At 35.9% G+C, this 24,595-nt stretch overlaps 1 protein-coding gene and 2 long non-coding RNA genes across 3 annotated transcripts; 1 reads left to right on the forward strand and 2 right to left on the reverse strand.

The window, feature by feature from the left end:
* Positions 1-3,900: 3,900 nt before the first annotated feature.
* LOC127873518 (uncharacterized) lies at positions 3,901-13,642 on the reverse strand. The gene is made up of 5 exons (XM_052417400.1): positions 13,013-13,642; positions 8,208-8,325; positions 7,633-7,686; positions 6,608-6,801; positions 3,901-5,798 (listed from the first exon to the last, which is right to left on the reverse strand). The coding sequence occupies exons 1-5, from the start codon at positions 13,538-13,540 to the stop codon at positions 5,565-5,567; spliced, it is 1,128 nt and encodes a 375-aa protein (XP_052273360.1). The 5' UTR covers positions 13,541-13,642; the 3' UTR covers positions 3,901-5,564.
* Positions 13,643-15,387: 1,745 nt separating this feature from the next.
* Positions 15,388-19,785, reverse strand: LOC127874356 (uncharacterized). The gene is made up of 4 exons (XR_008046840.1): positions 19,394-19,785; positions 17,529-17,743; positions 15,847-15,888; positions 15,388-15,496 (listed from the first exon to the last, which is right to left on the reverse strand). It is a non-coding gene; the product is annotated as an uncharacterized LOC127874356 (long non-coding RNA).
* Positions 19,786-20,619: 834 nt separating this feature from the next.
* LOC127870990 (uncharacterized) lies at positions 20,620-24,099 on the forward strand. Its single transcript, XR_008045031.1, has 3 exons — positions 20,620-20,685; positions 21,184-21,357; positions 22,137-24,099. It is a non-coding gene; the product is annotated as an uncharacterized LOC127870990 (long non-coding RNA).
* Positions 24,100-24,595: the final 496 nt, after the last annotated feature.

The following is a 24,595-nucleotide window of genomic DNA, read 5'->3' on the forward strand; positions in this document are numbered from 1 at the left end:
CATATTGTTAGGAACACGCGGGTCACGTAGCAACCGGGGGCAGAGATAGGTGGAAACAGCAAAAATACTTTAATCAAAGCACTACGGGCATAAATATTGTAAAGATTATTCTGCATAGCTGTCTTACCAAGGTTGTGACCTGTTTTGAAAGCCAATGAATGTTTGAGAAATTACCCGCAAGGAGACGCCCGAATGAATACATCCTAATTTTTCAGTTGTTTGATTGGCTGATTTTGGAATAATCTCTAACCATTGGCTACATGCCTGCTCCTTTTCGAGAGTACATTGATCAGTAAAGAGGAATTTCAATTGTTCTGTGCAAATATTCATACGACACACGAATATGTATAGCATACTTGACGGAGAACACAATGAAAAGATAAACGTAGACAGGTCCGATTCAGATTTTTTACGTTTTATTTCTGCTTATGAACACAACACAACGTTTTCAATTGTTCGAGCAATATTCAAGATAAAACGCGAAGACCCCCAACGGGCCTCTCCCGCGACAGCAAGCAATAATGCGCCTTCTTTGTTCGACTGCGTAAGTAAGACTGTTTTATTAATATATATATATTAATAAAACAGTCTTACTTGCGCAGTCGAACAAAGAAGGCGCATTATATAACGAAAGCTTTAATAATTGTAACGTGTGCAATTCTGATTGGCCGTCTAAAGTCACGTGTCTTCAACGTCAAGTTGACTTAACGTGTGCAATTCTGAATGGCCGTTTGTTCAGTCACGTGTCTGCAACATAAATATGACCTATACAACGGACACATAGCGAATACATAAGGAATCGACCGAAGATTGACACATAAGTTAAGCAAATATTCTTGCCCGTGACGTTCGATAACCCGAGGCTACTGAAATGTTGATCTAGGTGACTGCCTATTTGGATTGTATGAAAATTGGTACAAATTTCGATTATTATAGTGTGTTATGTTACATATGGTATGTCACAAATAATAGTTAACATGTCAATTTCTGCTTGATGTCATTTCTCTTGTATTTTCTTCTTGTTCTATTTGTTACCTTATTATGGCATACACATATTTAAATGGTGTACGTCGATTCAACACTAATGGTTTTGAAGCATTAAAACCAAATTCAATTGCACTGAAATGATTCCTTTTAACCCAGTAAATTTTACAGCATGTCATTCTGTCTTTCTATTTAATGATCGATTGGAAGCTGGTATGGGCTAACATTAACACGAGAATGGTGTCTAGCTTTAAAGATATATAATAATTCGACTTAATCATTGTTGCTGAAATACTGTTTGCAATGCATTGCTATTGTTTGAAACATATGGCATAAACACTCAGAAAACCTACGATAAACACAATAAATCATCACACGCGACGTGTATTAGCAAACACGAATTTAGAGGTCGCGGAAATTGCGCCACATGCGTACCTATCTGAATGAAAACTTTTCGGTGTGATGGATTTATGAAGTAAATTAAAATAAGTCTAAGACTATAGTTACCATATTTTTTTCTATAGTTCTCAATTTTCACTTAACGAGTTCATATAGATGCTATGACGATATGTCGTTATTTAAGCATAGATTCTGCACTAGAATGTGAATTTGTGCATATGTTAGGTCTTAACATGGGGTTGTAGTGTTCTGTTTTTAGACGATCGATAATGGTACAATAGTCCACCCCAAACCTTACATCCTGTAACCGCGTCTGCATTAGGACAGTGAAAACTAACTACCATAATAGTATAGTATGTCATGTTGAGAGGAAACTCGTGCCATTCTTTAGGTACAGGTGTTTGCCGTTCATGTCCATATCTTTGTGATGAATTTTTCTTTCTCTCTTATCTTTTCTCATAAAAACATAAACGTTTTAAATACCTACAATAAGCAGCCATATTAAGAAATTGGCATAAGGTGAGGTTCCGGAATACCACAATTCATCGTTTTAGTTGTGGTAATGGTGATAATGATTGTATGCAGGAACCATTCATTTTATGATTGCGATAAAAAAGTAATTTATACGAGATAAGCAATATGTATTTTCAAATTTAACATGTAATGTACTTGTCCAGTTTTAAATCCCAGTTTCGCAATTAGCGCCTTATATCGTTTTAAAGGAGATCTTCACAGATTTTGGCATGTATTGAAGTTGTCATTAAATGCTTTATATTGATAAATGCAATCACTGGATCTAAAAACTACAAGAATAAAATTAAAAAGGAAAAACGAAGTAACCATCCACCGGGCTCGAACTACTGACCCCTGGAGTAGAAGTCTACCGCTTAGACCACTCGCCAACCCGTACTCATACAATGCGTGATGCATTTTATACTTTATATAAGCAACTTTCGTAGAATCACAAAATATAACGACAACAACAGAACTCTTCAAATTATTCAAGCGTTTTGCGTTGCAACGCTCTATTATTTTCAGGTTTTTAAAACGTCAAAAGATGCATATAATGTATAGTTTAGAGAATGGTAAATGTTCAGTGCCACTGTTTTCTCACAAATATTATAACTACAACAAAAATTTGCAAATCTGTTACATTTTTTTTATTTTGTAAATTTACCAAAACGTGAAAAGATCCCTTTAAAAAAGTGTTTATAATTTAATTAAATATTATATGTGATTTTATAATGTGTAGGTTTTAAACCAGCAGCTGGCAACTGTGCTCGAACTATGTCGGATTGTTAAAAAAATTAATGGATGGCATGTAAATATCAGATATAATTGAATCTATACATAAATGAAACTTACAAGGCTATTATGTGCAAGAACCGTCAATAAACCCGTTTTTTGGAATCATGTTCAAAATGTAAGATATGTGTACCATGTGCTCTTTTTATGAAATACTATTAGCATTTAAAAAAATACGCGCAAAAAATGTGTTTTTAAATAATTTTGAAAGATATATAGAACATTTGTCTTACGATTATTCGGAAGTTGGCAACCATTTTAGCAAACAGGACTGAAACACGCTGAAGTGGCGATTAACTTAGCGACATTTCGAGCATGATGCTTAATGAGCCTTGTTCTGAGAAAACTGGGCTTAATGCATGTGCGTAAAGTGTCATCCCAGATTAGCCTGTGCAGTCCGCAAAGACTGCGGACTTCTTAGCAAAAATCTTCTTCTTAGCAAAAATCCAAACCAGGCGGAAAGTGTCGTCCCTGATAAGCATATGCGGACTGCTAATCTGGGACGACAGTTTACGCACATGCATTAAGCCCAGTTTTCTCAGAACGCGACTCCTTTAATTTGGAACCATTTTTACGGTGATTTTAAAATAGGGAACCATAAATAATAATTCAACAAGACAGAACCTCTTAATACAACATTTAATGAATAAATAAAAAAAAAATACATAAACAACATTTGATTATAAAACAACCACATCTATTTTTTAAGCTGTAAACATGCTCACACAACAATTTGTTTAAACAAATAAATGAAACTTAACTTGCATAACAAGAAACAATTAACATCATCAATATCTAAAAAGTCATATAAACTTATATGTTTACAGAATGGTCAATATATACTAAAATATGAAATTGTTATATGGTTAACCAAGTGCTTTTCAACTATATGTTAATATTTGTAAAAAAGACAATAACTCTTTGTTATATTATTATTATTTTTATTATTATTATTATTATTATTATTATTATTGAAGTAACATTTCTTTTATCATGTGAGTATTATTATTTGTGTTATTATTATTATTATTATCATTACTTTTATTATTAACATGTGACCCACACTTTCCCAAACCTTTATATACAAAATAGCAACAACGGTTTAACAAACAACAACACAACAGCAACAACAACAACAACGACTGTAAAGAAAAAATATATAGTTTCAGCATGGAAAAACTTGCTCAGTGACATACAAAGTAATTGCTTATAGATTAAATCTTGCATCGGCGAGCTTACGGGCGATGGATCGTACAATGACAGGGTGTACGTGAATATTCTATTTAATCGAGAACCTTGGCACAGGGGCCCAAAATCTTTTATTGTGTTCGCATTCGTTTAAATGTCAAAATTTAACTTTTCTTGAAAAAGTTCATTAACACGAGTTCGTTCGGCAATAGTCCAAAACAAGAGTGGTAACCGATGCGCATTACTGCTGTAGTTGGCCTACTAAGAAGACTTGATCAGATATTCAATTGTGGCAGCGGACCATGTAAAGCTTAAAAAACAACGTTCCCGTATGCGTGTTATAATTATATGCGTCTTGGCCTGAGAAAACTGGGCATAATGCATGTGCGTATTGTGTCGTCCCAGATTAGCCTGTGCGGTCCGCACAGCCTAATCAGGGACGACACTTTCCGCTTAAACGGGATTTTCGGTAAAAAAGGACTACCTTTAAACGAAAGATACCATTAAAGCGGAAAGTGTCGTCCCTGATTAGCCTGTACGGACTGCACTGGCTATATGGGACGACACTTTACGCACATGCATTTTGTCAAATTTTCACAGAACAAGACACATATGTATATACAGTGGTACAATTGCGGCGATGTTGCTACTATTTTCTTATTTACTTGAAAAAATATCAAATGCATCATAATTGAAAGCTATCGCATTATTTTTTCCCCTTTTTTCCAGCAATATTGGGATATGTATCGTAGATGTTGACGAGACAAAAACTAATGTGTGCCATTAAATGACTCATTATCTTCAAATCAAATAGTATTATATATTTTTTTTCTATACATTTTAACTACATGTCCACGAAAATCACATTACAAGCAGTATGCCAACTTAAACAAATGCTTCCTTTACTTGTGACTTTGATTTCTTAACGATGCAAGATTTGACAAACGTTTTGCTAGGCACATGTTCTCAGCAATGTCCTGACATCAAGATCTCTGCACATAAATCTATCCCGATTTGACCACTGCCAAAACGCTTTGTTCATTCTCACTTTGAGCTATTAACTTACGTTTACTTTTCAGTAGGTACATATTCATATAAGTATACAATTAAACAAACATTCGAAGAAACTCTATATTTTGAATACATATTGAAATTAAAAAAAAAAACAATTTGAAAATGTATTAAAATGGAAAAAAGTGCGCGAATATAATAAAATAATAATACACAATCGTAAATATTTATGTTTTCAATATTTGTCCTTTTCTTTTCTACTTTATTTATATTTAGTTTCTGCATGGATCGTCCTCTAGTGTGTACAATTTCACCTTTAAAAAGATGTTATTCCTTTGAAACATGAAAATCTAGTTTGAATGATCGACCAGACGCATGACCAGATTATCTTTTGCCTGCATTCTAAATTCATGTTTATATATGATAATGACATACAATAATAATTGAATGTAAAAAATACATCTATACGATTATGTAAACATCACAGAAATTTTACACAAATATTAAAACCCAAGTATTGCAGCATTCAATTTTTTTTAAATTTTAAATCAAGTCACAATATCGTGAACTTCGTCTTAAGCTTTTATGTGCTTTCGATGCAATAATTACATAAAATTGATCAAGTCCAAATGATGTACTCACTACGCATATATTTAAAACATATCTTCACAAACACGTCACGCGCATAATTTGCGCCGGATGCAGCGGACAAGGCGGCCGATCCCGTCTCGCCAGTTCATGATGAACATGCGGCCGTCACGCATGAGCGCCGAGATGTCCAAGATGACGATTGTGCCAAAGACGATAGCGAAAATGGCGATGCCCACGTAGCCGATGCTTGCGGCGCTCTTCCGGTCGTCTCTTGCGCTCTTCTTTTTCATGGCGGTGTTCATCAGATTTTCCTTAGAAACCTGCAAGATGGATTTCTCATATATACGTGTACGTATCATTGGTTACACATACATACGTGTACGTAAAATTGGTTATACATATGTACGTGTACGTACCATTGCTTACCTAAAAATACGAAAACGTACAATCGGTTACATGTGTATTTGTGTACGTACCATTGGTTACTCATACATATGTGTACGTACTGTTGGTTATCCGTATATATGAGTCGTGTTCTGAGAAAACTGGGCATAATGCATGTGCGTAAAGTGTCGTCCCAGATTAGCCTGTGCAGTCCGCACAGGCTAATCAGGGACGACACTTTCCGCCTAAATTTGACTTCATTTTAACGAAAAATGTCTTAAAATCGGAAAGTGTCGTCCCTGATTAGCCTGTGCGGATTGCACAGGCTAATCTGGGACGACACTTTACGCACAGTTTTCTCAGATCGCGACTCATATAAATGCGTACCACGGATCATTTTTGTTAGCGTGTATGTGTTATTTGTTAAATCTGAGAACAAGTCACTTTAATATACAATATTATCGTTGTACAAATTTCTTATAATCTGTATCAATAGAATATCGTACGAAAAGCAGTTTCTTGAGACAAGATATCATACTAGTGTTTGTATTCATTATATACATGTTCTGCATATAATTCTTGAATCGTAAATAAATATCGAACCGTGTTATCTGACGCAAACAATACTGTTCCAGGACTGTCGATCAGGACCGAGGCCAACCAAATGTTTTCCCCGACAAAAAGTAGTCCTGAGACTGGTATGATACGACAAAAAAAAGAAAAAAGAATTGATAAAACCGGTTACAGCCAGTGTCCGTTGCATTTGCTCGTTCTTGTCCTTGTACTTCTCCTCCAGCTCCGTCTTGGTTAGATTCTTCTCCGCCTCGTATTTTTCCACCCACGAGCATGGACATTTACAGACTGTCCAGCATTGTGACTCCGGGCGATTCGGTGGCTCCATGCAGACGGGGGGCACAGGGGCCGACACGATGGAATCGCCTGAAATGACATCAGCAAACGCGCTTAGTAAACATATAACACGTGACGCCCATGGCCCCAGGATTCCTTAGTCAATATTCAAAGTTGAGAATACGATCGGAAATTGAGAATTGTCTAAGTCTTAGGACGAGATGTATTTATACAATTAATTATAAATACGATATAAACTTCTTGCGAATTTGCTAATTTAAAACAGTTTAAAGTGAATTTCATCCAGATATGCTGTCTGGTGAAATCTATATCTACCCATATTTACTGTTCCATAGTAAGCCACATTTGGGTTATTGTTTTGCCATTATCCTTCGTTCGTATATATCCATTCTTTTATTTATGTCTGGCATACCCATAAAAATTGAAAGAAATATTTCATATACATTGGTCGTTGTCAGCTCAGGTCCTACTTTATTATACCCCGGGTACTCTTAAGTATACTTCAATGTACCCCGGGTACGGAAATACTCTCAAAGGCTCCCGATCATGCTCCGGGGTACTTTTTACTATATTTTTCGTAGTATAGTTTTTAAAATTAAGTCTGCATTAAAGGAATGAAATATAAATAATGCACAATTTCATTGTATTACTATCATAATGGACCGATATAAAAATGATAGAAAAAAATGGTTGCATGGACACCATCCTAAAATGTGTCTTTTCATAGTTTAATGTCTGATTTATAAATAACATGGCATGTATTTATTAGTTTGGGCCAAAACTTTAAAGACGTACCTTTAACAGAATTAAACACTGCGTTTCAATGTATCGCCATCACATAAATATAGTTTTTAATATTGGAATCGTACTCTTTGGGGATGTATCACAACTAAGTTTTACCAGTTGCATTAATTGCTCCGCAGTCTTCGTTGAAGGCGCCGTCTAGGTCATGATCTGGAACAAAACCGCATCATTCCAGTGAAACATGCATCAATACATTAGTGTATTACGTAGAGGATCCTTACATCAGAACACTATGTTATAAAGGACGCACGTTTCTTCATTGTAGTATCATGAATTATAAAGTGCAGCGTATATGTGCATCATAACAAGAGAGCCATACATCCTGGGGTGCTCAACCTCGACCCTCAGCAACTTAAGTTATCTACACTTATGGTTCATGGCAGTCAATCATGTATGCAATGTTATTACTGACAAACAACTTATTTGATTGCTTCAAATATTTTTTTTCTTTAAATGGAAATACAATGTTCATGTTGCAAACAGTGCTTTAAACAAAACATACATCCACTATTCACTATTATTTAAGTAACCCTCATGTAATTAATTGATCGATCATTCAATAATCACGCGAACTTGTGTCCGTACATCCTTTTAGCAACCATACAAATTAAAATGCTGTTTACGTAGGTGTCAATGTTGATTAAGTAGCTAAGGAATGGCGAGCTCTGTACCTGTAGGGTATACGCCGTAACCCGGATAGCAAGTTTCTTCGTCGATTTGCCCATCGCAGTCGTTGTCGATGCTGTCGATGTCATTCCGCGATAATGTGGTTTCGCATACCGCTTTATTCTGTATAGGTAGCATGTTTTCAGAAGTAATACATTTTTATAAAATATGTGAGCATATAAAATTTTTAAAAACAATCGTCAGCAGGTGAAGCAAATGAAGCAGATGTTTACTTTGACTGCGGATAATATATGGTTGATTTCGGTGTGAACACTTGTTTTGTAATACGCTTTATAATTGGTTATCATAGGGTTCAGCGAAACACCAAACATACACAGTTATACGAAGTGCACAGTTGTCACTTCCATCGGTCAACATTCTGATGTAAAAACACGTCAATTAACCCATTTATGCCTAGCGTTCTGAAAAAAGGACTTTGCAAACAACGTAGACCCAGATAAGACGCCGCATGATGCGGCGTCTCATCCGGGTCTGCGCTGTTTGCTTATAGGAATTTCTGTAAGAAATATTCTAAATATAGATATAAGTATACTAGACATCCCTAATTTTGGAAATAAATTCATCCAATTTAGAAGGATGGGAGAGTCCACTGGGCTTAAATGGGTTGAAAACATAAGTTATTAAACTTATGCATTTCTAGAGGTTAAAATATAATATAATTTCCCCATCATACATATAGTTTCCCCGTCATTTTCTTATTGTTACTCATTGAAGTTAAATTGTAAAGATAGAAAATAGGACAAGCATAAATTGACGTCGTTAACATAAAGAAAGTGCATATTTTCAGTATTCAAAGAGATTGATATACAGCTTAATTTACTGGACTGGATGTAATTTTGAAAATACGGACAGCATGCTAGTTATCAATGATATCTCAATGGACGTTCATCAGGTAAGTTATTAAAGACCTATCAATAGCAGAAGATCAGGTCAGTTCTCAGGCTGTCCTAACGCCAGTACATCAGGTCAGTTATCAATGATTGCTCAATGTTAGGTCAGTTATCAAGGATGGCTCAATTTCAATACAATAGGTCAGTTATCAAGGATGGCTCAATTTCAAAACATCAGGTCAGTTATCAAGGGTGGCTCAATTTCAATACATCAGGTCAATTATCACGGATGGCTCAATGTTAATACACTAGGTCAGTTATCAAGGATGGCTCACTTTCAATACATCAGGTCGGCTATCGAGGATGGTTCAATGTCAATACATCAGGTCAGTTATCAAGGATGGCTCAATTTCAATACATCAGGTCAGTTATCAAGGATGGCTCAATTTCAATACATCAGGTCAGTTATCAAGGATGGCTAAATGTCAATACATCAGGTCAGTTATCACGGACGCTCAATTTCAATACATCAGGTCAGTTATCACGGATGGCTCAATTTCAATACATCATGTTAGTTATCAAGGATGTCTCAATTTCAATACTTCAGGTCAGTTATCAAGGATGGCTCAATGTCAATACATCAGGTCAGTTATCAAGGATGGCTCAATTTTATTACATCAGGTCAGTTATCAAGGGTGGCTCAATTTCAATACATCAGGTCTGTTATCACGGATGGCTCAATGTCAATACATCAGGTCAGTTATCAAGGATGGCTCAATGTCAATACATCAGGTCAGTTATCAAGGGTGGCTCAATGTTAATACAGTGGGTTAGTTATCAAGGATGGCTCAATTTCAATACATCAGGTCAGTTATAAATGATGGCTCAATGTCAATACATCAGGTTAGTTATCACGGATGGCTCAATTTCAAAACATCGGGTAAGTTATCACGGATGGCTCAATTTCAAAACATCGGGTTAGTGATCACGGATGGCTCAATTTCAATACATCAGGTCTGTTATCACGGATGGCTCAATGTCAATACATCAGGTCAGTTATCAAGGATGGCTCAATTTCAATACATCAGGTCAGTTATCAATGATGGTTCATTTCAATACATCAGGTCAGTTATCAAGTATGGCTCAATTTCAATACATCAGGTCAGTTATCAAGGATGGCTCAATTTCAATACATCAGGTCAGTTATCAAGGGTCGCTCAATTTCAATACATCAGGTCAGTTATAAATAATGGCTCAATGTCAATACATCAGGACAGTTAACAAGGGTGGCTCAATTTCAATACATTAGGTCAGTTATCAAGGATGGCTCAATGTCAATACATCAGGTCAGTTATCAAGGATGTCTGAATTTCAATACATCAGGTAAGTTATCAAGGGTAGCTCAATTTAAATACATCATAACAGTTATCAAGGATGACTCAATGTCAATACATCAGGTCAGTTATCAAGGATGGCTCAATTTCAATACATCAGGTCAGTTATCAAGGATGGCTCAATTTCAATACATCAGGTCAGTTATCACGGATGGCTCAATGTCAATACATCAGGTCAGTTATCAAGGATGGCTCAATTTCAATACATCAGGTCAATTATCAAGGATGGCACAATGTCAATACATCAGGTCAGTTATCATGCATGGCTCAATTTCAATACATCTGTTTAGTTATCAAGGATGGCTCAATATCAATACATCAGGTCAGTTATCAAGGATGGCTCAATGTCAATACATCAGGTCAGTTATCAAGGATGGCTCAATTTCAATACATCATGTTAGTTATCAAGCGTTGCTTAATGTCAATACATCAGGTAAGTTATCAATGATGGCTCAATATCAATACATCAGGTCAGTTATCAAAGATGGCTCAATGTCAATACATCAGGTCAGTTATCAAGGATGGCTCAATGTCAATACAACAGGTCAGTTATCAAGGGTGGCTCAATGTCAATACATCAGGTCAGTTATCAAGGCTAGCTCAATTTCAATACATCAGGTCAGTTTTCAAGGATGACTCAATGTCAATACATCAGGTCAGTTATCAAGGGTGGCTCAATGTTAATACAGTGGGTTAGTTATCAAGGATGGCTCAATTTCAATACATCAGGTCAGTTATAAATGATGGCTCAATGCCAATACATCAGGTTAGTTATCACGGATGGCTCAATTTCAAAACATCGGGTAAGTTATCACGGATGGCTCAATTTCAAAACATCGGGTTAGTGATCACGGATGGCTCAATGTCAAAACATCAGGTTAGTTATCAAGGGTGGCTCAATGTCAATACATCAGGTAAGTTATCACGGATGGCTCAATTTCAATACATCAGGTAAGTTATCAAGGATGGCTCAATTTCAAATCATCAGATCAATTATCAAGGATGGCTCAATTTAAATACATCAGGTCAGTTATCAAGGATGGCTCAATTTCAATACAGCAGGTCACTTATCACCGATGGCTCAATTTCAATACATCAGGTCAGTTATCAAGGGTCGCTCAATTTCAATACATCAGGTCAGTTATCAAGGATTTGGCTCAATGTCAATCCATCAGGTAAATTATCAAGGATGGCTCAATGTCAATACATCAGGTCAGTTATCAAGGGTGGTTGAATTTGAATACTTCAGGTCATTTATCAAAATGGTTCAATTTCAATACATAAGGTCAGTTATCAATTATGGTTCAATGTCAATAAATCAGGTCAGTTATCAAGGATCACTTAATGTCAATACATCAGGTCAGTTATAAAGGATGGCTCAATTTCAATACATCAGGTCAGTTATCAAGGATGGCTCAATGTCAATACATCAAGTCAGTTATCAAGGATCGCACAATGTCAATACATCAGTTCAGTTATCAAGGATGGCTCAATGTAAATACATCAGGTTAGTTATCAAGGATGGCTCAATGTCAATACATCAGGTCAGTTATCAAGGATGGCTCAATTTCAATACATCAGGTCAGTTATCAAGGTTGGCTTAATGTCAATTCATCAGGTCAGTTATCAAGGATGGCTCAAAGGCAGTACATCAGAGCATATTGTCAGTTTTCGAGGACGTATCAATGACAGTAAATCAGGTCAATTATCAAGGATATCCCAATAACAGAAAATCAGGTCATTTATCAAGCATTTCTCAAGGAAATAGATCATGTAAGTTATCTAGGAACACACTTATCAATGATGTCTAAATTGCAGTACATCAGGTCAATTATCAATGATGTCTCAAGGAAATAAACCAGGTCAGTTATCAAGGATGCATCAGTTCCAGTACATCATGTTAGTTATCGAGGATGTATTAATGACAGTGCAACAGGTCAGTTATCAAGGGTGCCTCGATAGCAGTACAGAATGCTTGTTAACAAGGATGTCTCAATTGCAGTACATCAAGTCATCTCCCAAGCAGGTGCCAGTGGCAGTGCATCCGGTCAATTATCAAGAATGTCTCAAAACCAGTACATAAAATGATTTATCAATTAATGTATCAATGGCAGTACATCAAATCATTTATCACTGATGTCAATATTTAGTTTTCAAACTTGGTACTCTTGTAAATTTAATAGGAAAACTTCATGAGAAAAACACACGTCATGAATAAAGCTCCAAGATTTTCGTCTTACGGTATGTTTCGTGTCAATGAATCGGGAAAATACCACTTCTATATTGTTGGCATGTTTTACTTACTGGATTGCATTGGTTCTGTCCTCATTATAAACGCAATTAAAATAATTTTATTGACATTGTCAAAAACGAACACAGGCGCGCACTTTTTTCCTGAGATCCCTTAGCTTAACTTTAGAATACATATTTAAGGGGCTGTTTCACATTTTTTATTCGAAATTTAATACAGTTGTAGATCAGACCAAACTCTTTATTTACGTCTTAGGCTTTGTAAGTGGTACGGATTGTCATAGCAACGGCGGTTTGTCAATGACGGTGACTTACCGGCGTGATAATTGGTCCAATAGCCGAGTAGCCAGGGACGATCATCGACGTGTTGTGGTTGAACTGGACAACGGAGAATCCATAGGCAGGGCCTTTCGAATCCCAGAATCTGTAGAAGGGCTTATCATTTGTATTGTCCGTGTAAGAGGTGTCCGAGCTACCATTGTGATAGGCTGAGTGTACGACAGTTGGCGGCTGTGGCATCTTGAGATCAGGGTCTCTGAACAAGGAGGCGAAAAACCCACTGACGAAGTTGTGCGTTGGGGGTACAATGTGGAACACGGTCCTGTTTAAATGGTCTGAAAACTGAACACCGACTGCGATCGGCTCCGATGCGATGATATTGTAGGACACCGAGAGGTCGATGTCTTGCACGGCCTTGTTCCCCCTGTTGTAGAGCAAGTGGAAGGCATCGAAACCTTTCGAGATGTTCACGATCGTATTGTCGCTATTGGTCAGGAGTACTAGCTTGGCGTTATAAAAAGACGCGAGAAGCGGCATAGATGGAAAGTAAAATTGTGTCGCCATTGAATGAATCGGTATAAGTTGACTGAAGTGAGAAAATTTATCATTATTACCACAGAAAATAAGGGATGGTCTGTTTGTCTCAACTGTTATTCCAGAAATGTCTGCATCATTGTAATTTTCTTGCCAGAATTCTTTACCTGATGTAAACGGATAGACCCTTTTCGATTGTTTAATGGACATGGTAGTTTCTTTAAACTCTGACACGATTCGACAAATAGAGCTATCCATTTTGTCATCACTCAACATAATAAATTTTGTTGTTTGAAGGTCAGAGGGAAATAATGGTGTATTGATATAATCTGGTGTGTTGAAATCTGGCTTTCGGAAAACTACATTGACAGCGACATCTTTATCGCTGTATATATGTATGGTACAAGAGCGTTCTTTACACCATTTTCCATAATTTACATCATCGGGGTCGTAATATCGGATGCCGTCATTGTGCGTACCCCCATGCCACACTGTGTCGTATTGTGTATTGGAGTATTCTGTATTGCCCGTATAGCGGAAATCTGTATTAACCACAAGGCCGACCGCAACGTGGGTATTGGATAGCAGTGGAGTAACATACAAACTAACATAATTTTTTTCTTGCGCATATTCCACTGGCACTGGAATTTCAAATTTAAACTCTCTCCCAAAGCTATCCACTTTGCCTGCAAAATTAGAGAACGATGCGTAAACATAATAAACACTTTTATTATAATCAATATAAATATATTCTAATAAAATTAATAAAAATAACAACTACAAAAGCGGCAACAATAACAGCAACATGAATGTGGTTAATTTCATCTACAAGCCGAAGGGCGAGATTGACTCCGAATTTACAGCTCTATCAATGTACTAGTCCATCAGTAAAATGTTAAAACAATGCAGAACATTGTATTGCCACATTGTTTAACAAACTAACACGATGCAATATATACGTCACGTATACTTACACTTTGCCCTATGTCACATAAACATGATGTATATTAGACATCATTGGTATACTTACAGTTTGCACAATGCTTGACACATGGACACTATGTATATATACAACGTTGACATACTTACACTCGACAGTGTTTGACACATTACCACGAGGTAAACATACATTATTAGCATACTTAAACTTTGCCCAATGCTTGAAACATCAACACGATGTATATATTCAACAATGGTATACTTACAAGTTCGACGGTGTTTGACACATTAAAGGGACCTTTTCACAGATTTTGACATGTTTGAAGTGTGTCATAAAATGCTTTATATTGATAAATGGAAACATTTAGATATAAAAAGCTCCAGTAAAAAAACAAGAATAAAATTAAAAAAAAAAAAAAGAGGTAACCCTCAGCAGGGTTCGAACCACTGATCCCTGGAGTCCTGGGGTAAAAGTAGTAGCCACTTAGACCACTCGGCCATCCTTCCGGATGCAATGCCTGATGTATTTTATACTTTATAAACAATCCTCGTAGTTTCACAGAATATAACGACAACAACAGAACTCTCCAAATTATAAATTCGTTTCGCGTTGCAACGCTTTATAATTTTCGGGTTTTTAAATTGTCAAAAGATGCATATAATGTTTATTTTAGAGCATGGTAAATGTTAAGTATGACTGTTTCCTCACAAATATCATAACTAAAACGAAAATTTGCGAATATGAAACAATTTTTCTCAATTTTGTCAATTTACCCAAACGTGAAAAGGCCCCTTTAACCCGAGGAAATATACACCTGACTGGTGTACTTGCACTCGCCACAGTGTTTGACGCATGAACACGAAGTATATATACATTACTGGTATACTTACATTTGCCACCACTGGTATACTTACAAATGCCACCACTGGTATACTTACAAATGTCACAGTGTTTTGCACACCAATACGAGGCAAAGTCTCTATTCTCGGAGCAGAACTTGGTTCCATATCGCGAGCAGTTGTGTCTCCGGTCTTGGCAGCGCCATGCTAAAACAAGCCGTATGTTTGTTTAAAAAATTGTGTGCCCTAAATGGTTACTTACATTGGTAGTATATTGTATAGTTTAAATAAGGCAATTGATGAGTATAAACTTTTGGATAAGATCTTTGTAATTGCCGTTCCAGAATTACACGGAACTCGCATTTCACCAATTAGTTATACATGTTAATATCCCTGATGTCAACAAAGTATTTTAAAAGGGCTGAATATAGACGCAAGAACCACTAAATCTTGAATGCGTAGTTCATCATGAAGAAATTGCTTTTAATTGTGACGCATGTCAAAGTAGTGTGATATCATTTTATACAAGGAAATTTGAAAAACTCCGTCGAACTTACATGTGTTATTATAGACGGCGCACCCATTCAATGTTTTGAAGTCTGAAATAGACAAAGTAAATATGATTGCGCTATTTTGGAATATACCGAATTATGTTATACAATATAATAGTATGCTTGACTCGTTACAACGAATACGACTTTAAAAACAACAACACGAGGCCAAAATGTGTATCTACTGTTTTACGGTAATCTCTACCCTATTATTCGACCAAAGCAAAAAACATAAAAGTATGAATTGTGAATTTTATCAATAATTTTCAAGACGACGTGGTGTATTATTTAAATAACTTTTATAGGTAGGGTCAGAAACAGGTTGGGAAGTAATAAAACATTTTAAGTTAGTATTAGACTAGAGTTTCTTAATGAGATATATTTTTAATGTACGAGCATTCATTGTTAAAAATTGTCATCTGTTTAAAGAACGCATTCTTTTGAAAAAAAAATATTTTTAGTGTCGATCATTTCTAAATTTAATTTATGTCCCCACCCCCGACTTAGTTTTAAAATAAAAGATCCCGAAAAACAAATCATAAAAACAGCATTGGTCTAATGCTGGGTCACACAATACTCTTAGGCATTCATGCTCACGACAATGCTATATCGTAGTCTAAAACGTAATCGCAACTTGAACTATGCGAATGCCTATTTAATAAAATAAAAACACAACAGAACCGACACAATAACTTGACAAGTAAAAAAGTGTATGAATTTTTTTTATTGAATATAACCCAAAAACGACACGAAAGTTGACATATTTTTAGATGACGAGTATTTAAGCTTGTTTGTAAAAACACTTAATGGCGCAAATATTTGCACAGGGCTGAGCAAAAAAAAAATACAAAACTTACTTCCGTTTGTATTTTCGGACATTTTTACACCTGACTTTACTATATGGTAATTAAGAAATAATTTGTGTACCTTATAGTTTGTTGTCGAATAAGTTAACCCACGGCCAGAAGTTTACATGCGTGGTTTCAAATCTCGTGCGAACGTACATGAATTATTTCGATTCTAACACGGTTTTTACAAAAGATTTATACAATGTATCTTCCTTTTCTTGTGTACTATTTTATGTGAAGTTCCGCCCATAAAATAACTTTCGGCTGTTCTGTCGATCAGATCTCCGCCCCACTTTCATTCATAAAATACCGGATTATTAAGCTAGTTGAAAAATGTATCGGCATGTTTTGTTTAGTGACAGCGCGTGCATTCAGTGTATAATCTCCGCCCATAATTATTGCAGAATAACCCATAGACGATTTTCTTCTTTGTTTATATGAAATTTGGAACGTGTCGTGTTAGAATTACAAATGTAGCATGCAAAACAAGCTGGTCGTGTATGTTGAATTGAAACCAGTCTATAATATAGCCCGGGCCGGTATCCACAACTCTCCCACGAGAAATAGTATTTTAAATTGTACTGCTATGAAAGCTTCGTATCTTTTTTTAATCAGCATTTCATGTTTTCTACCTATGGAACTCATCATTTTAGCAAAATGTTTTGTTTGATACATTTTAGGTTCAAATAAAGCAACCACACGATATAGCGAGATACTTTTCTGAAGATTTCCCCATATGTGGATACAAGCCTTGATCTAAAAACTATTTCAGAATCATCATCTGTAGTGACAATTACGCTCATATAGAACCTTCTTCTGAAAGAATGACATGCAATATACCGTAGTTGAATATTGCGCTCGCTGTCAGACCAGACATAAGGATCCTGGTTGGACTTTCAGACATATTGTACAGCGTGCTTTTGAGATTTGCATTGTTGCACATGTCATCCTTGTCCGGCATCACTCCCTCGCCGTAGCACAGTTGTGAGTTCTTGATCAAACGGAACCAATACATCAACATGTCGTCCCCACATTGGCCGGCTTTCTTGTTGAACCTGCGTTGCCAACGAATAATATAAGGTCATGAACCACATATACCATTGATTCTTGATTTCTCACATTTGCATGATTCACAGTCTTGATCTTTCGCATAGATTATTTAATTAGTATGGTGTATCATTATCATCCACATAAATCTGTATCATTGACCCTCTCAGCCATATTCATCCGAATATTGAACTATGGCCAGCACACATAATCTATTTATTCTATCATGCATCACAATCAATACATAAACTCTTGGATTCTGGTAAAATAGCAGAGCACGGAATCCTAATAGGTAAATAACCCATAACAAATCTTTGATCAAGCTTAAACAAATAAAAGCCAGGGGGCCGTTTCATAAACGATCATACGACAATTTTAACTTACGAGAGAATTTTGTAATCTTAATAAGTAGAGGAATTAACTCGCCATGCTCGTCAAATATATACGGCGCTTGAGATGCCAGTGTAATTAATTAAGTACTAAAAATTTATAATCATATGATATGGACTTTAGCATTGAGGTATCTTCGAAAAATGTATCGTATCGTAAATGTAAACCACGATGTTTATTGAAACGGTGCCCTGGATCCTAAATAACCACATAGAACTGAATGTTTCAACCTTATCACCAGCAAATACACTTGTTTGTTGTAGTATATAGAATCTTAAATTCTGATTACACACACACAGATCTTAATTTGAGATCAGAATTACCCTCCCAGAATATTCGAATGTGATAAAACCCACAGATCTGAATCTGGAATCTTAGATAAGTATTGCCCACATATATAGAGAATAACAGGTTACTGCCTGATCTTTCTGTAATTTATCAGGCAGGGCTTAGAATAATATAACGGCTTGCCGACCTGTTATTTTATTCGTGTCGAGCCTGATATATTACAAAAAGATCAGGCAATAACCTGTTATTCTCTATATATGTGGGCAATACTTACCTAAGATTCCAGGCAGTAACCTGTTTTTCTGTTTGTCATACCGCTATGTCCCCGATTTTAAAGAAATAATGAAAAAACGCTAAAAAGCTGCAGTTTTAGCGGGAAAGAATATGACTTTTGTCGTTTGACGTGTTAGTTGTGACGTCATGAGCCGAGATGAGGACGCGCGCTTAATATTAAAAAAAAAATATTTGTTGCTGTTTGTGTTGCATTTTGCATTTAAAATATATTTCATCTTGGTATCAAATTGTTTGTTTTGTTGAATCGGATTCGACTTTACTAAAAATGATTACTTTATAGTTGATTCCGAGTAATATGACCATCCTTCACACATGACTGATATAAGAATTTCCTGTTGACCATGATATAAAAAATATATCAGGCAACGTTAAAATCGTGATAAATAGAGAATACTAGGTCGGTGCCGAATAAAGCAAAGTTTATTTTGCGAGGCTTAGAAAATCTGAACCACGAGCCTTGGCGAGTGGTTCAGATTTTCGTGCCGAGCAAAATAAACTTTGCTTTATTCGGCACTGACCTAGTATTCGATTTATCCCATCTATTTTCTTAGTCGTAAATTATTTCTTTAAAAATAGAATAGGAAAATCGAACTACACGGAAAATCCCAAAGTTATTCTAAGCAAACATTGTTTAATTATTTTAATCGTTCCGAGCCTAATACATTACAAAAAGATCAGCAACTAACCTGTTTTTCTGTTTATCATACCTCTACGTCCCCGATTTTTAAGAAATAATGAAAAAAACACACTAAACAACTGCAGCTTTAGCGTGAAAGAACATGCATTGTGTCGTATGACGTGTTAATAATGACGTCACGAGTACGCGCACTTAATATTTGTAAATAATGTTTTTTTGCTTTTTGAGTTGCATTATGTGTTAAAAATACATTACATCTTGGTATCAAATTGTTTGTTTTGTTGAATCTGATTCGATTTTACTAAAAATGATTACTTTATAGTTGATTCCGAGTAATATGACCATTCTCCGCCGCGCGTGACAGCTATATTTCAGCACTGCCGAAATAGAGGAAAATTTATTCCACAGTGGTTTATTTCGACAATGCACGTCTGATGATGGGATCAATTATTTTATCCCATCATCAGACGTGCATTGTCGAAATAAACCACTGTGGAATAAATTTTCCTCTATTTCGGCAGTGCTGAAATATAGCTGTCACGCGCACAGGTGGAAGTAACGTACCCTGGATAGTATTTTTATGTTATTTATTTTTTTAAAGGGACTGTCCAATGGATTATTTTCCTGAATTTAGCAGGCTATTATTTTGATATTAATTAATAACATTCGTTAATTTGAACCATATCCAACTCAACCTTTTGCTAAAAACTACAAAACTAAAGAGCAACAGCCAAATTGTATTACGACTTTTGCGTCTACCTTGGGAAATCCCTTTCTATTTGTATTTCGCGCTTCGTGTCACGTGATTCACACACAAACAAACAAAATGGCGGAGGCTTCGAAATCTACAATGAGCGTACCAGTAAGAAAATATGTTTTTTTTATTTAATCAAATATAATATATTAAGATTCCGATCTTATTTTATTTAATTCAACAAGATGAGTTTATCTGCCGTTGAATGTTAGCGGATTGTTGGTCTTTACCTTGCAATTCGACGCTAAATGTCGCTGGTTTACAAATTAGACGATAGTAGACGACTCCAATGCATGAAAATGAGAATCAATTTAACGTATTTTGATTTTATGATTTTCTCGTTTTGACTTTTGAATTTTGTGTTGTTTATTTTGCAATGTACGTTTTACATTAACTTTTAAATTTTGCTAATAGAAGCCAGTGGATTCTTCCACAGTAAATTCGTGCCCAGATCCTAGAGCACAAATAAGTCAGTGTATTATTTATGTTTTTTTATTTAGGCCAAAACAGAGGGAGAGATGAGAAGAAGTAAATGCGTCAGACAGCCATCTAAGAGAATGTTGTTGTATTCTCAGGACACAGATTCAGTAAGTTTATTTTAATGCTCTTGTGTGTACACATTTTAATTATGTGCCAGTTATTCGATAAATTCTCCCACCTGGTCAACCGGAGGGGCATAGTGAATTATGTATATCTATTTGTGACCAGACGAACTAAGAAGAAATAATAATATCACCCTTGTCCGCTCTGTGTTGATAAATGCAGGTTTGACTATAACCCATTATGATTTACAAGTTAGAACTATTATTGTAAAGGCCTGAGAGTTGAACAGTCACCTTGGCTAAGAATAGTAGGACTTTTTGCTTTTTTTTCACAATATTTAGGTCCGAAATCTGTGGATGTAGGCTGTGGTTGCAAATAACATGTAGTAAATCAAGAAATGCACTATAACTCATGTGATTAGGTCATGACATTGACATCATGATTTTGTCATTTTAGGGTTACTCTTTTTGCTATTATTTATTAGATTTTCTGCATTACTTGGTTTTTTATCAAATGCATGATGTTTTATTTGTTACACTCAGGATTCAAGTCTACAGAAGAGTTAAGGAAAACGTCCTGCCAGAAAGATCCAGAAAGTTGATACATTAGCAACAATAACTAAGTGGTGCTCTTGTCACAGATGCCCACAATACGAGAGAGTGGAAGATCGAGTTTGCTGTGGGATGGTCCCAGAATTATGCTCAAGTCACAGACCTGTGAGTAAGATTCATGTATTATGAGTTTCTGTAACTGAATATCTTAAGTTTTGCAGCGTCATATTGTGTTATAACAAGGACTAAGAAATTGGTCAATAATGTTCTACCATGCAAACCTATTAAATATCCCATCTTAAAAATTAATCCTGCTATAAAGGCAATTTTGTCATGTGGGAAAATCATTTACTGAATCATTATTGGCTTATTAAAATGAATTTCAGCTAATGCCAACAAAGATGCTAAGTTCTAAGACATTGTGTAGTTGTTTGTCATCTTGCTATTTTATTCAATGCAATTTATGTTTTTACATGAGTAAAGAAAGGATTACTCTTTTTTTGCTTAAAAATTGTTAAGTTTGCATACCATTTCAATATTTTGTACTCCATTGATCCATTGCATTGATACCATCAACACCTTTCCACCCCTTTATATGAGCCGCGTCCTTAGAAAATTGGGCATAATGCATGTGCGTAAAGTGTCGTCCCAGCTTAGCCTGTGCAGTCTGTACAGGCTAATCAGGGATGACACTTTCCGCCTTAATGGGATTTTTGCTAAGAAGAGACATTTTAACGAAAAATGTCATAAAAGCGGAAGGTGTTGCCCCTGATGAGCCTGTGTGGACTGCACAGGCTAATCTGGGATGACACTTTACGCACATGCATTATGTCCAGTTTTCTCAGAACAAGGCTCATATAATCTAGTGTGCTGTCTCACTGACTGCTGATTGGAGTTACATTTGCAAGAAGTTTATTGTAAAATCTGTTACAATTTCTTTGTAGGAGATGACTCTTTCGGTGCTGGATAGGATGACCCTCTACAGTCAGCAGCAGTATCAACAAGATGTGTTTTCCTTTTATGCAGAGACACTAGAAGATGTCAATAAATCTTTCAGACATGCTGCATACAGACAATTTACCATCTTAATGCATGAGAATAACTGTCCCAGCATGTTGTGTTAAATTAATAAGGGAGAAGTTTCCTAGTCCTTAAGGCCAGTATCCAGGCTTCGTACCAGGTGAAGGCCCAGTGTTCTAATAATTTTGCATATTTATGCCCCCCTTCGAAGAAGAGGGGGTATATAGTTTTGCACATGTCGGTCCGTCCACCAGATGGTTTCGGGATGATAACTCAAGAATGCATACGCCTAGGATCTTGAAACTTCATAGGTACATTGATCACGACTGGCAGAGGACCCCTTTAGATTTTCCGGTCACAAGGTCAAGGTCACAGTGACTCAAAACAATAAAATGGTTTCCAGCTGATAACTCAAGAATGCTTACGCCTTTTGATCATGAAACTTCATAGCTACATTGATAATGACTGGCAGATGACCCCTTTTGATTTTCAGGTCACTAGGTCAAGGTCACAGTGACTCGAAATAGTAAAATGGTTTCCTGATGATAACTCAAGAATAATTAGGCCTAGGATCAGGAAACTACATAGGTACATTGATCATGACTGACAGATGACCCCTATTAATTTTCAGGTCACTATGTCAAAGGTCAAGGTCACAGTGACAAAAAACGTATTCACACAATAGCTGCCACTACAACTGACAGCCCATATGGGGGGCATGCATGTTTTACAAACAGCCCGTGTTGCTATTCTTTTTCATTTATCAGACATAGAACTTTTCTTAGTTTTGATTATTTTTTGTTCTGGCTCCTTTTTTGAAACATTTATATTTATGCAAATCATTTGAGTTATGCTTAATCATTTGGATTTTTCAGTTCTATGCATTTTGTTTTGAAAAATCAATTTGTGTGAAATGTGCTAGTTTATTATTAAAACTTGCACAGCAGTTTTTACATTTGTATGCTTACTTTGGTGTCATTTGAATGAAATGCCACGAGTACTCTGGATTGTAAGATGAAAGAAATAAAAGAAGCAATGACATATTTCTTAAGAATACTATGTAAATAAACTAATTGAAAATCAAAATTCATTTCTTGTATACTTATTTTATTTTCTTGTTTGAACTTAATAGTTTGATTTTTACACTTTTTAGCTCACCTGAACACAATGTGCTCATGGTGAGCTTTTGTGATCGCCTTTTGTCCGTCGTGCGGCGTCTACATTTGCCTTGTTAACACTCTACAGCCGTAAAATAAAGATTGGTCTCAATGATATTTTGGATGAGTTCAAAAATGGTAACGTTTGCTTGAAAAGACCGTTCATAAAAAAAAACAGTCAATAGTGTATTACCTGTTTTTATTTTTTATATCTTTTGCTTTTATTCAATTTTAAGTTTGCATTTTGATTTTTTTATTATGCCCCCCTTCGAAGAAGAGGAGGTATGTTGTTCGCTCATGTCGGTCAGTCCGTCCACCGAATGGTTTCCGGATTATAACTCAAGAACACTTACGCCTAGGATCATGAAACTTCATAGGTACATTGATCATGACTGGCAGATGACCCCTATTGATTTTTAGGTCACTAGGTCAAAGGTCAAGGTTACGGTGACTCGCACAGAAAAATGGTTTCCAGCTGATAACTCAAGAACGCTTAAGCCTAGGATCATGAAACTTCATAGGTACATTGATCATGACTCGCAGATGACCCCTATTGATTTTCAGGTCACTAGGTCAAAGGTCAAGGTGACTCGACACAGTAAAATAGTTTCCGGATGATAACTCAAGAAAGCTTACGCCTAGGATCATGAAACTTCATAAGTTCATTGATCACGACTCGCAGATGACCCCTATTGATTTTCAGGTGACTAGGTCAAAGGTCAATGTCACAGTGACAAAAAACGTATTCACACAATGGCTGCCACTACAACTGACAGCCCATATGGGGGGCATGCATGTTTTACAAACAGCCCTTGTTTATTTTTATTTGGAGTCATTTTGTTTCACACTTGATATTTGTTAGATTAGGTTTCTTAAAATACATTTTAAACATGACATATGCTAATGCATGATTAAACATTTCGAAATCAATAAAAAAGCAACAAGTTGCTGTTGAAATTTAAAAAAAAAGTATCTTATTATTGTTCAACCATGTTTTGTATATTGTGTGCTTTCTTTATGTAGTAACCTGTGCTGTCCGTCTACATTTTAGCTCAGCCGATTTTTTCCTATCTATTAAATTGATATACAATTGAGGTATTTTATTCAGTGTGATATGAACTTGATCCAGATAAGATAAGATAATCTTTTATTATAGTGACATGTGTTTACGTACAGGAGATTAACAGACATATATACAATGCATACAAGAACACCCGGCCTAATAG

This window comes from Dreissena polymorpha, chromosome 3 (assembly GCF_020536995.1).
Source record: "Dreissena polymorpha isolate Duluth1 chromosome 3, UMN_Dpol_1.0, whole genome shotgun sequence".
Classification (NCBI taxonomy): domain Eukaryota; kingdom Metazoa; phylum Mollusca; class Bivalvia; order Myida; family Dreissenidae; genus Dreissena; species Dreissena polymorpha.

Excerpts from the sequence above, each read along its gene's own strand:
- LOC127873518 (XM_052417400.1), bottom strand. The coding sequence starts at position 13,540 with ATGGCGACACAATTTTACTTTCCATCTATGCCGCTTCTCGCGTCTTTT. Across the intron at positions 8,326-13,012 it reads TTGGACCAATTATCACGCCG|AATAAAGCGGTATGCGAAAC; the intron begins GTAAGTCACCGT and ends CTACCTATACAG. Across the intron at positions 7,687-8,207 it reads TTACGGCGTATACCCTACAG|ATCATGACCTAGACGGCGCC; the intron begins GTACAGAGCTCG and ends GTTTTGTTCCAG.